The sequence below is a fragment of the Xenopus tropicalis genome, chromosome 5 (genome assembly GCF_000004195.4).
Source record: "Xenopus tropicalis strain Nigerian chromosome 5, UCB_Xtro_10.0, whole genome shotgun sequence".
NCBI lineage: Eukaryota > Metazoa > Chordata > Amphibia > Anura > Pipidae > Xenopus > Xenopus tropicalis.
Window position 1 is genome coordinate 90,902,298 of NC_030681.2, and position 12,378 is coordinate 90,914,675.

Here is a 12,378-nt window from a genome sequence, read left to right on the forward strand (position 1 = left end):
ATTCTTTATTTCATTGTCTATTTCTTTGCCAGCTATAGACAATACCCTGTTATGTATAACATAAATTATATAACAACCGCTGCATGCATGTTTATGCATCTTTAAATTTCACTAACAGCTTGGAAAAACATTTACTGTAGTTATAAGTAAGCATGTGATATCCTTTGTCCATGCATATGTACCTATAAGAAAAAAATGCTCATATATATATCTGTGTTATTGAAAAAAATGCCATCTGATTATTTTGCTGAGATCATCAACAATTGCCCTACTTTAGTGTCAGGAGTCAGAGTCAGGGTAAAAGATGATTGGGAGGGGGCTTGCACAGAAATGTGTTTTGGTTAACAGGTTCACTGACCCCAGCAACCAGATTGTAAACAATAATAATTCAAATACAACAGTAATAAATCAACATATAAAATAAAAAATTAAGACATATTAAAAAGTTATTTAGAAAAAGCCCATCTATAACATAACAAAAGTTTATTTAAAAGTAAACTTTCCTCTTTAGCTTTTAGGTTTGTAAACTGCTTTCTATTTGGGGGCACTAATTGGAGATATTTGTAACTGTAGCATGCCGGCAGCTTAGAGCACAGTTAGCATAAATGCATATAGTTATTGCTGGAAGTTGTCTAATCTGATTTTTCTGGCTTCATGTAGCACTTGACATATGACGAAATGTCAGTGGAGAAACTTATTAAATGATTCTAGCTGTGAGAATTGTTATAGTAGTGCTTGTTTGTTACCAGGGTCACCATTAACAGACTGACTGCAGGGAGCATTCATCCAGCTGCCATAAGATTCTTAGAACCCCACTGGTAAATTTTTAGGGGCTTGTCTAATGGACCCTGTGAGAGGACCAGTAAGCTACATCTTTTAGTCACTGTGTATGCTCAAATATTGAATGTTTTTGTGAAATAAGCTAGTAGGTGAACTATTATTTACAACTATTAGTTGTAACTATGGTACATGGTCCTATGGTACAAGTCCATAGACTGCAAACATAGTATAACAAAACAATGAGGCTAAATTGGTCAACTAAATATAGTCAACAGGTCCTACCTTTTGGAGAGAGCCATACATATATGTACAAGGCACCTATTATTGTACATATTCACTACCATTGTATTGATCTGAGCATAGCAAATATCAAAACATAGAAGTTAATATTTCTTTAGCTGCCATTTAACATACCTAAACCTTAAACTATATTATCTACCTTGGAGATTAACCCATGTGTGACGGCAAAGTTATATGAAGTCTGTAGATCAAAATATCCAGCAATCAGTTTGAATACAACCATATACTTATGACCAGCACATTTTCGAATACTGAGCAAAATTGAATATCATTATAAAATAAGACACAAAAAGTCTGTGTGCGATGCAATCTGTACATGGAGGCTTGTGTTCATTTTGGAGAGCTCAAACAAATGAAGATTTCATGTATCTTGCATGATGCCATGAAATAGTTCCCATGCCAGTTATTTCTTTTTTTTTTGTATTGTTCAATCATCTCTGTCATCAGCACTTTTATTTTTTGGTTTGCAGTTCCATGTGGGTTAAAGTGCCCTTTTCACTGTTTGCTCGCAACATTCTACATTGTCCATCAACATGCTCTGATTTCGTCTCTTCATTATTAACCAGTGTTTTGTAAATGGTCCATACTTGCATTTTGACATCAAAATGCTGTTTTTTAGTATGGAATGTGTGTACCTGCTTCGGAAATATTATTTATGTGTTCGTGTTACAATCATGGCTTGTGTAAATGTGCTTGGCACACTCATTAAAGAAGTAAAATTTTTAATATTATAACCTTTAGCTGTTGGAAAATTATAGATATAGTTAGACTACAGCTGGAAGGAATCAATGGCCATATTCAACATTTCTTATCTTTAAACACAGGCTACGTTAATTAATATTGTTTTTCCTTTTCCAAACTTGCACACCCTTGTATGACCAACAGTCCCCCTAAAGAAGGTTTTGTAACCCTCACTAAAATGGTTGAGGATATTAGAAGTAGTTTGTGAGTTTCACAACCTGTATGATTTAACAAGCATTGTATATTTGGTAACTGAACTCATAGCTTATTTCTAAAATCCTAGACTTTTTTATAAGAGGCAGATTATATTTTTAGATTTGCAACATTACAGACTCTATGTGGAAATGGTGCTAGCACTATTACACAAGCCTAATGATGTGCTGAATATCTGGTAGCATTCAGCTTTCATGCTCAGCAGAGTTTAGTCTGATTGTAAGCAGGTTGTTGTATTTTGGCATGATCCACACTCAGCATGTACAAATAATTGTTAATGTTACACAAGAGATTTAAATCTGATTACATTCTGTGATTTTACTTTACTTAAATGTGTTGTTTCTTAATGTGCTTGATTTTGCTAATCATTCCTATATGATGTAGCAATTCAAGATGTAACTGTTATATGTTGTGCAGTGTAACTTGTGTAATTGTTTTGTCATTTTGTCAGCTCTTGTAACTTTTAATTTTTCTCCAACAGCATGGTTGTCATGATGTTGGAAATAAATTTGTGCAAAGCTATGCTTTGTAAGCTTTGCTTTGTGTTATTTTTTTACCAGTGTTTGCTTGTGTGATTTGTATAAATGTGAGAGTTATTGCACCCAAGGATGTCTATATAAACACTGAACCCTGGCCTGCAAGGCAAGACTTTTAAGTCCTTTTACTGGGTCTGTTTACTAAAGGACAATATAAACCAAATAAGATATCAAAACATTTCTTGTAGGATGCAGGAAATAGCTTTTAGGGACACCACATTTCAACCATTGGCATCTTCTTTCCTGACTTTCCTATAGATTGAGCCATGTAGAGAACCTTTTAACACTTCCTAGAGTGTTTCTGACTGCACATTTTTTTGTATTTATACAATTTCTCAATTCCTTTTTGGCCCCGTGCTGTGCTTTACCACAAAATTATTTTAAAAAGCTATTCATAAAAATTGCCAAAATGTAAAAAAAAAAAAGTTGAAAAAATGATATATATTGGTCAATGTGAAGATTTGGGTGAACCAATAAAACCAAGGTCAAAATCATGTCCTGTTTTTGGTTTTTTATCAGCCCGCAAACCCAATTGCAAAACAAGGTTCAAGCCTACTATCTGATAAAAATCACCCATCGTTTATGACAATGTTTCAACCATATTAAAGCACATTCATTAATAGTTCCATAGTTACCCTTAGTAAACAGATCCCTTATTCTAAAATATAAATTGTCATGCATTATTATATATGGCAAAATGAATAGCTCCCAGTACTCAGACTAATAAAAGCTACCTTTAAAGGTAGGGTCCATTATACTGTAACAATGCAGGAAAAGGGAATTTCCCATTGCACTGTTTTTTCCAGTGCAATATTGGGTGCAATAACATTTTTTAAATAACTGCACTAATTTGCCTTATCAACATTTTATTTCAGTTGGTCCACCTACAGACTTAAATTTTGAAATAGTAAATGAAAATACAGTTCGAATGTCATGGCAAAGGCCGGCAGAAAGAATAAAGGGTTACAAGATTACTATCGTCCCTACAATTGGTAGGTTATGAATTAAAATCCTTATTGTCATTGCCTGCATAAGTACTATACATAAAATATTTTAACACTAGGAAATTTGCAAGGATTTGGGTAATGAAAACAGTTGACATTTCTGTTAAATGTTATAGTACAATCTGCTCAAATTAAGCTGTTATTACTTATATGTGATATTTGATGTTGTTACATGAACTGCTTAGCATGTCTATTGAAATATTACTATCTTTGGGTGTTTATTTAAAATTAATTTAATATATGAGCTGCTATCCAGTTCACATATCTCAACATATATCTAAATATACAATATTTCACTAGAGAGCCAATGGTTCCCTCTTAGTAAGGGATTAAAATCTCAGTGTGAGAATTTTGTTTAAAAGTCCCACTGCTAACTAACTTTAAAAAGTATTAGAAAATGATGAACATTATTTTGGGACCTAACGTATACTTCACCACTCATTTGTTCCATTACATATGGCTCAGTGTCATTTAATTTGTACATATAATAGTTATATCAGTTCAACAGATGCAGTCATCTTTTTCTCAAAAGGATTTCAGATCCTATTAAAGTGAAACTGAACCCCATTATGACATTGTTCTGTTAATTTGATGGCACTGGACTTCTTTGCTTCTTCTCATGGCCCACAATCCTATGCCACATATAAAGGTGCCTTCCTCTGTGTAACAGTCAGCATATGCACATTGCAGTCTCGAGATACAGGGTAATTGAAACACATTCAATGGACTCCAAATTGGGGCACCTTGTGCTTTCTTAAACCTGGAATAGAGGGAGCTTGAGAACAAAGTTAATAGAACCTGGAATGAAAGTTATGACTGGGAATTAGCACAGAAACCCTTTTTATCACTCTTAGGGATAAAGTCTAGTAAACTTCCGTGGAGATAATTTTTTAAGATATCTTGACAGATTACTTTGAATTAGTTACATCATTACTTTTCTACACACTTAGATATGTCTAAATAAGGATGATCAGTTATGTCCATCTAAAACAGAATGTTCAGCCTTTGTGCCCCAAGATGTTTATAAATTATAAGTATGGAACTCCTACTTCTGGGAGGAAGTACAAGTAGCCTCTGGCTTTTTTTCTAGGTACAGTTCTATTTTACTACACAAGGTGATACAGGAGCATTGACATAGACTGGGCACCAGGGATTGTTGTGGGGCACCATTTCTTAATAAATAGACTGAAGTAACTGGAAAATTATCAGACTACACAATGCTAGAACTTCCTGTTCAGTATTTAAAACAAACAAAGATATATTTTGGTAACTGAGCGGCACATCAAAACAGACAAGCATATGAGATGTCTTTGATAGGCTAAGTAGGCAGTAAACATAGCTGAAAACACAACCAAACTCAAGCTTTTATTCTTCCATAAATCTCTGAAGTCTGCATTGTGGTAATGATTTACAGATGGACCAGAAAAGGAACTAGATCTTCCAGCTTCTGCTACGCAAACCATACTAACTGAACTTGTACCAGATGTGGAATATGTTGTGACAGCTATTTCATATGATGAATTAGAGGAGAGTGTACCTGTGTTTGGCCAACTTACAAGTAAGTACTTGAGAGAGAACCATCTTTTACCTAGAGACAAACTTCATTTGACAGATACAGCAAAACTCTTTTGTAACACGTTTCCAGATCAACAGTGAAGAAATAAATAATAGCCTAGAAAAATTACATAATAATTAATTAGGGGTTCCCTTCAAAAATGAGTTTATCGAGAAACATGAGTCCAACTGATATATAGGATTTTGCTCTTTGACTACATAAAATATTAATTACAAGCATACTAGGCAATTTATATAAATTAACCCCATAAATAAATATAAGAGGACAGCAGCTGCCTCTCCCAACCAGGTACACAATATGATGCACTCTATTATTATGTACAAAAAAAAGAAGGTACAAACTTCCCTCTAAATTGAATCATTAAAGTAAAACCAGTCTCTTTATCCTTATTCTCTAGAAACATCTGTACAGTTGGTTTGCGTTATTTACGTGTAAACATTCACGCTTTTAGGAAAACAAATACAAAATGCTTTTTATAGCAACGTTAATAGCTGCCATATTTTTTTCACAGCCTTTCCCAACATATTGTTTTCATAGGACCTTATTAAACCATTGTGCATCAAAATAATTTGCAAGAGTATGAGCCTGCTTAAAAAAATAGATATACCTTTTGGAGCTAGTCACTTTTAAAAAATACCATTTTGTATACAATACCATCATGGCATACATACAGCTATAACACATATCTTAATGGCAGTTTGCATTTATTTATTGATTAAATTATTATTTTTACACAGAAAATCTTATGTTCTGCTGTAGCATACAGGAACTACAATTATTTTGGTATAAAATGTTCTATTTATAAAACTTTTAAGCAGTGACTGTTAAACTACTTTGATACATTTTAAGGATTTCCATTGCCTAATTTTAATGTTGTAAAAGTTGGAGGGAAATGAAATAGTTTTTGAAGTCGGAATGGAAACTTTCCTCAAAGTAGTAAAACTTTACTTCCATTATCTCAATGTAATTTCAACAACTTTAATCAAATTTTCAATGGATGAGGAAAATTAAACAGTTGAAGCATAATTACAAAAGAAAAAAGGCAGAATGAAACATTTTAATCAAAATCAAAGTTTTATAAATAAGCAAAAACTGGCACCTATTTCAAAATCTGCAGATCTTGACCAATTTCTAAATGTTACCACTATATAAAAAGCAACCAAGGTTGCATTAAATTATCTTTTCATAAAAAAGGAAAAATAATTAGTCCACTTAGATCAAGCTATGTAATTTGCTTGGAACTGAAATGCCCTTGGGTGTAATAAGACAATAAATTACAAGAATGAGCAGCAAATTTATTACCATTTAATAGGCTTGAAGCTTGCACAGATAATGATTTATGTGCATATTTGCATACTCAATAGACTTAACCTTTGTAAACAAAAAAGAAAGGTATACTAAATAATCATAGAATTTTGATTTTAAGTTCAAACAGGAGGTCGAGTGACACTTGAAGAGCCTAAACTTGAGACAAGTAAATCACCACGTAAGTAATGCTGTCTTCTCTGAAAACAGTTTTTATATGTCTCCATTTTTAAATTTTAGATTTAAATTTCTCTGTTGGAAGTATCAGTATGTTAATGTATTTTTTATTTTGCCTTAGAGGCTGTTCTGGTGTTATTGGTTCAGCTACCAGCTGTAGCTTTAACTTAGGTGACATTGTCTCCAAAACCTTCAAACCTCCAAATTATAATTTCCCAAGGCACCCTCCTATTGTGTTTTTAATTTCCTTACAAGAAACCAAAAGGTTGTAATGGCCCAAAAGGTGACATGGTCCAACAGTTTATGGGGCATGGTATAACATTACTGGGGAGCGACCAGCAAATAGAACTCATACATATCCCAGGTTTTCTCATTTCATTCATATAGATTTAATATAAAATTACATTACATTACATTAACATTTATTTATAAAGCGCTAACATAGTCCGCAGCGCTGTACAATAAGTGGGTTACATACATTGGACATACAGAGTAACATATAAAGCAATCAGTAACCGATACAAGAGGTGAAGAGGGCCCTGCCCAAAAGAGCTTACAATCTACAAGGAGAAAGGGTTGAGACACAAGGTGTGGGAATGGGCATGACCAGAGTTTTGAGAGGTGGGGCACAGGTTATTGCTTTTAGCAGCACACTGAGGTAATGTTAAACAAGATTAGGGTAAGATTCTCTAAATAAATGCATTTTTAGAGATCTCTTGAAGGCAGAGAGATTGGGAGAAAGTCTGATAGTTTGTGGGAGCGAATTCCAGAGAAGGGGGGCAGCCCTTGCAAAGTCTTGAATGCGAGCGTGTGAGGAGGGAATGAGAGAGGAGTTGAGGAGCAGGTCAGTAGAGGAGCGTAACAAGCGGGTTGGATGGTATCTAGAGATGAGTTCAGAGATGTAGGGTGGGGCAGAGTTAAGGACTGCTTTAAATGTGAGGGTCATTAGTTTGAATTTTTTCCTGGATGGTAGGGGAAGCCAGTGCAGGGATTGGCAGAGTGGCACGGCAGAGGAGGAGCGGATGGCAGCATAGGAATTTCCCTGTTCTAAACACAGCTCAGTAGAAAACACTGTGGTTATTTGTGGCCCTGCACATATAACTGAATATTTTCTTCTTTCATTTCTAAGGCTGCTCTATTAGTTCTGTTGCTGATGTAGTTTTCCTTGTGGATGGATCATGGAGTGTTGGAAGAAACAACTTCAAATATATTCTCGATTTCATGGTTTCTCTGGTCTCAGCCTTTGATATTGGGGAAGACAAAACCCGAGTCGGTGTTGTGCAGTATAGCTCTGACACTAGGACTGAGTTTAACCTGAACAGTTATTACAAGAAAGAGGAATTAGTATCAGCCATAAAAAGAATACCATACAAGGGAGGCAATACAATGACAGGTAATGATGAATTTTCATATTGCTGTATGTCTGTATATCTAACATCTGGGGTAAATTGAAATTAGTTATTATTTTCTGTATGCCAGTGAGGCACATCTGTGCCATATCTATGCCAGTGAGGCATATCTGAAAAGTACTTTGTGCAAGTGTGCAGTTGTGAGAAGCCAGTTATTTGTTTACGATTACAGAAAAAATGAAACAATTGCCTAGAAAAATTAGCATAGCATGGTTTAATGCTTATGCAATGCATATGCATATGTTATGTTAACATAAAGGGTATTTGCATATTTTAGGTGATGCCCTTGATTACCTGATTAAGAACTCCTTTGTCAAAACTGCCGGCTCAAGAAAAGGATTTCCAAGAATAGCTATCATTATAACTGATGGTAAATCCCAAGATGAAGTGGAGATTCCAGCAAGAGAGCTGCGTAGCTTAGGGGTTGAAGTTTTTTCCCTTGGTAAGTTAAAAAAATGTTAGCCAAATGATGTCAAAATTGAAGCACTTTAGCTGCTGTCAACTGCCACTCGTAGCTCCTTTGTCATAAATTTTACATATATGTTCATGTGTCTTTTCAGGTATAAAAGCAGCAGATGCAAAAGAACTCAAACAAATAGCTTCTCTGCCTTCCTTGAAACATGTTTTTAATGTTGCTAATTTTGATTCGATTGTGGAAGTGCAAGATGAAATAATTACTCAAGTTTGCTCAGGAGTTGAAGAGCAGCTAAGTGAGCTTGTTAGTGGAGAAGAAGGTAAGTTACTAGTAAGCTAGTGACCACACATTTTACACACCAGGTACAGTTTCTTGTGTTGTAGTTGCCTGTTAAGTAATGGTGGGATCATTAGTTTTTTTTAATAATTTAAAGTGATACAGTTGCATGCATGGAAGCTAGGAACCTTGGAACTACATTCAGCCTGTATCTGATATTTCAGGGTTCACTTAGTGGGTTGCATCCATGGACACCACTGACTTTTACCATATTCATAAAAAGCTATTGCCATTATCGATGCCATACACATTAGTGGTGGAACAACGTGCCACAACTTGCATGCAATTCATAAATAGTGGGTGCTAATTTGTGCCTATGTTGGCGCATCTGTAAAAGTCGTAGTGGGTGCTACTTAATGGCTGGCTGCTGTTAAACTCTAATTCTGGGAAGAATTTCTGAAATGTGGGTGAAAAACATGATTTGGAACTGAATTTTCACTTAGAATAAATGCTTTTACTGTTACTCTGTGCCTAAAATAGCCAAAATGTTCTCAAAACATGAATATTTACAGTGACCCCTTCCTGTTTATAGTATTTTACCTTGAAGTTCTAATAATTTATGATGTTCTAACCAGTTTATTTTTCTTTTTAGCTGTTGAGCCTCCTTCAGATATGACTGTTACGGAAATTTCTTCCAAATCAATGAAGATCACCTGGAGACCATCGCCAAGCCAAATTACAGGCTACAGGATTCAGCTTCTTCCAATGTTAGCGGGAAGTAAACAACATTCACTGAACCTTGGCCCTCAAACTACAAGTATAAATGTAAAAGATCTCTCCCCTGATACAGAATACCAAATAAATTTATATGCCATGAAAGGACTCACAGCAAGTGAGCCAATCTCAACACTGGAAAAAACCCAGGCTGTGAAAATTAAAGTCGGTAAGTTGTTGTCTTTAATAACTTTACATTCCTGTTCAAAACTGTTTTTCAGAACGTTAAACATGCAAAGTATTGGAACAGTGGAACAAGACATGGGATTGCAGTTCAATATGCCTTTTATGTTTTTTTTTTAACAGAATGTTCCGGTGGTGTCGATATAAAAGCAGATGTCGTTCTGCTTGTTGATGGCTCCTACAGTATTGGTGTAGCTAATTTTGCCAAAGTTAGAGCCTTCCTTGAAGTATTAGTAAAAAGCTTTGATATTTCGCCCAGCAAAGTACAGATCAGTCTTGTGCAATACAGTAGAGATCCATTTACAGAGTTTACCTTAAACAGGTATGACTCAATTGAAGACATTCTCAAAGCTGTAAATACCTTTCCATATAGAGGTGGCTCTACCAACACTGGCAAAGCAATGACCTACGTGAGAGAAAAGGTCTTTGTTGAAATTAAAGGAGCAAGACCAAACGTCCCTAGAGTCATGATTCTTATCACCGATGGAAAGTCATCAGATGCCTTTAAAGATCCAGCTATAAAACTGCGGAATTCAGATGTTGAGATTTTTGCAGTTGGTGTGAAGGATGCAGTGAGATCTGAGCTGGAGGCCATTGCTTCTCCTCCTTCAGACACCCATGTGTACACAGTGGAAGATTTTGATGCTTTTCAAAGGATTTCTTTTGAGCTAACACAGTCTATCTGCCTTAGAATTGAGCAAGAGCTACAAACAATAAAACGTAAATGTAAGTATAGACTAAAACACCAAATGCTATCAATTTACCATTTGCTAATATGCTGTAAAATGATTTGTGGTCAGATTTGACAAATTCCTATGGCGACACATGGTACCAATGGAAGTTCAGAATATATTAGAGCAGAGAAGCCATGTCATGGTGCATCAAAACATGGGAATGTGTAAAGGAACCAACAGCCCAAATACTTGAAAAAATACAAATGTGGCCTTACCTTTTATGGTATCTGGCCATTCAGCCTGTAGGCCATGATGTTGAATACATTGCAGGATTGGACCCCACAGCTTTCTCAACACACACACCTGTGAATGTGTGGTAATTCATATGCACTACAACTGCTCCAAAATGCATACATTATGTGTTTGTCTGTTAAATATTGTAAGTGCATTTCTGTTCACATTGTAGTTAGAAATGTAATTACAATTTCAATGTGGTGCAATAAAGCATAAAAATACAGCATGCTGCATTTGAAAAAACATAATGAAGCAAGTCGGCTCTGAAATGCAAAACTCTTTCTACAACCAAGATGAATAATGGTAAAGTGAAATACATACACGTAGTCTCAGTGCAGGAGTTTTGATGTTTTCCCCAATTGATTTTATGGAACATTGTTTACAGCTTTGACCCCTGCAAGAGATTTGGCTTTCTCTGAGGTTACATCCAACAGTTTTCGTGTGAACTGGTCTCCTGCGGCTGAGGATGTTTTGTCATACCTTGTTAAATATAAGGTGGCTGTTGGAGAAGGTGAAGAATTCATCGTTTCCGTGCCAGCACCAAAAACAACCACAGTTCTTTCAAATTTACTTCCAGAAACTACTTATGCTGTGGCTGTCCTGGCAGAATACGAGGAAGGAGAGAGTCCTCCATTAAATGGGGAAGAAACAACTTTAGAAGGTAATTGTTTATATTAGCAAAACATTAGCAAAACTACACAATTAATGATTTCCAGATTGCCAATAAAGGCAATGCCAATGTACTGGGAAAGTATTACCATGTGCCCCCTCTTCTTTTCAGGATATCAAGGAAATTGCAGTTTCCTTTTTACATCAAAAGCACAAATAGAAAGTCATGCTTATTAATTTTATCTAGTTTGCAAACTTAGGCTTTGGCGCAGGACTACATAACTAATGCCATAGTCCACAAGTCAGTCAAACAGCTGGTGGTTTTGGTAAGGTACACAATTTGCACTGATCTCATCTGCAGGGCCGGATTTCAGTTGGTGGCGCCCCGAGGCCGCCCCCGCGAGTGCGCATGCGCAATCACGCGGCGCCCTCTCCCCCTGAGTGCGCATGCGCATTCGCGCATTTAAACTCCCATACGGAGCAGTGGGGAGAGGTCCCGACTGCTCCGTATGGGAGACAAATTTAAAAATTCTGTTGCGGCGGGGCGGCATGCCGCCCCTAAACTTGTGCCGCCCTAGGCCTGGGCCTTTGTGGCCTTTCCACAAATCCGGGCCTGCTCATCTGTAACTGTGATGTTACTGAATGGGAACAGGTGTACAAATCAATTCAGGTACATTTAGTTTTCAGGTACTTAGAATTTTTATTTAAATTGCAGATTGAGTCAGTATAAGTGTTTGGTACAAATATATTCTAACTGTAGTAGATCCTTTCATCCAAATCCTATCAGAGGTCTGCAGACGATTTTGCTCCTGGCCTCCAAGTGAACATAGCCTCTTAGTTTCCAAACTGTGGGACTGGCTTTCTTGTATGTATGTATGTATAACTTTATTTATAAAGCGCCACAAGGGTACGCAGCGCTGTACAATCTTACAGAATACAAAATTACACACAGGGAGGACAAGTGATATAATAAATAAATACAATAAATATATATATATATATATATATATATATATATATATATATATATATAAGTGCCATGTGGTATGAGACACAGTAGGAAGGAGGTCCCTGCCCCGTAGAGCTTACAGTCTAAGTTCTTGTGGGCTTGG

At 36.0% G+C, this 12,378-nt stretch overlaps 1 protein-coding gene across 4 annotated transcripts in view; it reads left to right on the top strand.

The window, feature by feature from the left end:
• The window catches only part of col12a1 (collagen, type XII, alpha 1), a 152,625-nt gene that overhangs the window by 22,013 nt on the left and 118,234 nt on the right, over window positions 1-12,378 (top strand). For 3 of the 4 annotated variants that reach the window (XM_002936200.3, XM_018094325.2, XM_031901995.1), the window contains exons 3-11: window positions 3,446-3,562; window positions 4,989-5,132; window positions 6,577-6,636; window positions 7,762-8,025; window positions 8,319-8,483; window positions 8,602-8,775; window positions 9,385-9,675; window positions 9,813-10,415; window positions 11,043-11,318. The exons of the other annotated variant lie outside the window; for it this stretch is intronic. In XM_002936200.3, the coding sequence (XP_002936246.3) occupies window positions 3,446-3,562; window positions 4,989-5,132; window positions 6,577-6,636; window positions 7,762-8,025; window positions 8,319-8,483; window positions 8,602-8,775; window positions 9,385-9,675; window positions 9,813-10,415; window positions 11,043-11,318 (2,094 nt within the window). The remainder of the gene's footprint in view (window positions 1-3,445; window positions 3,563-4,988; window positions 5,133-6,576; window positions 6,637-7,761; window positions 8,026-8,318; window positions 8,484-8,601; window positions 8,776-9,384; window positions 9,676-9,812; window positions 10,416-11,042; window positions 11,319-12,378) is intronic. 4 annotated transcript variants of the gene reach the window in all.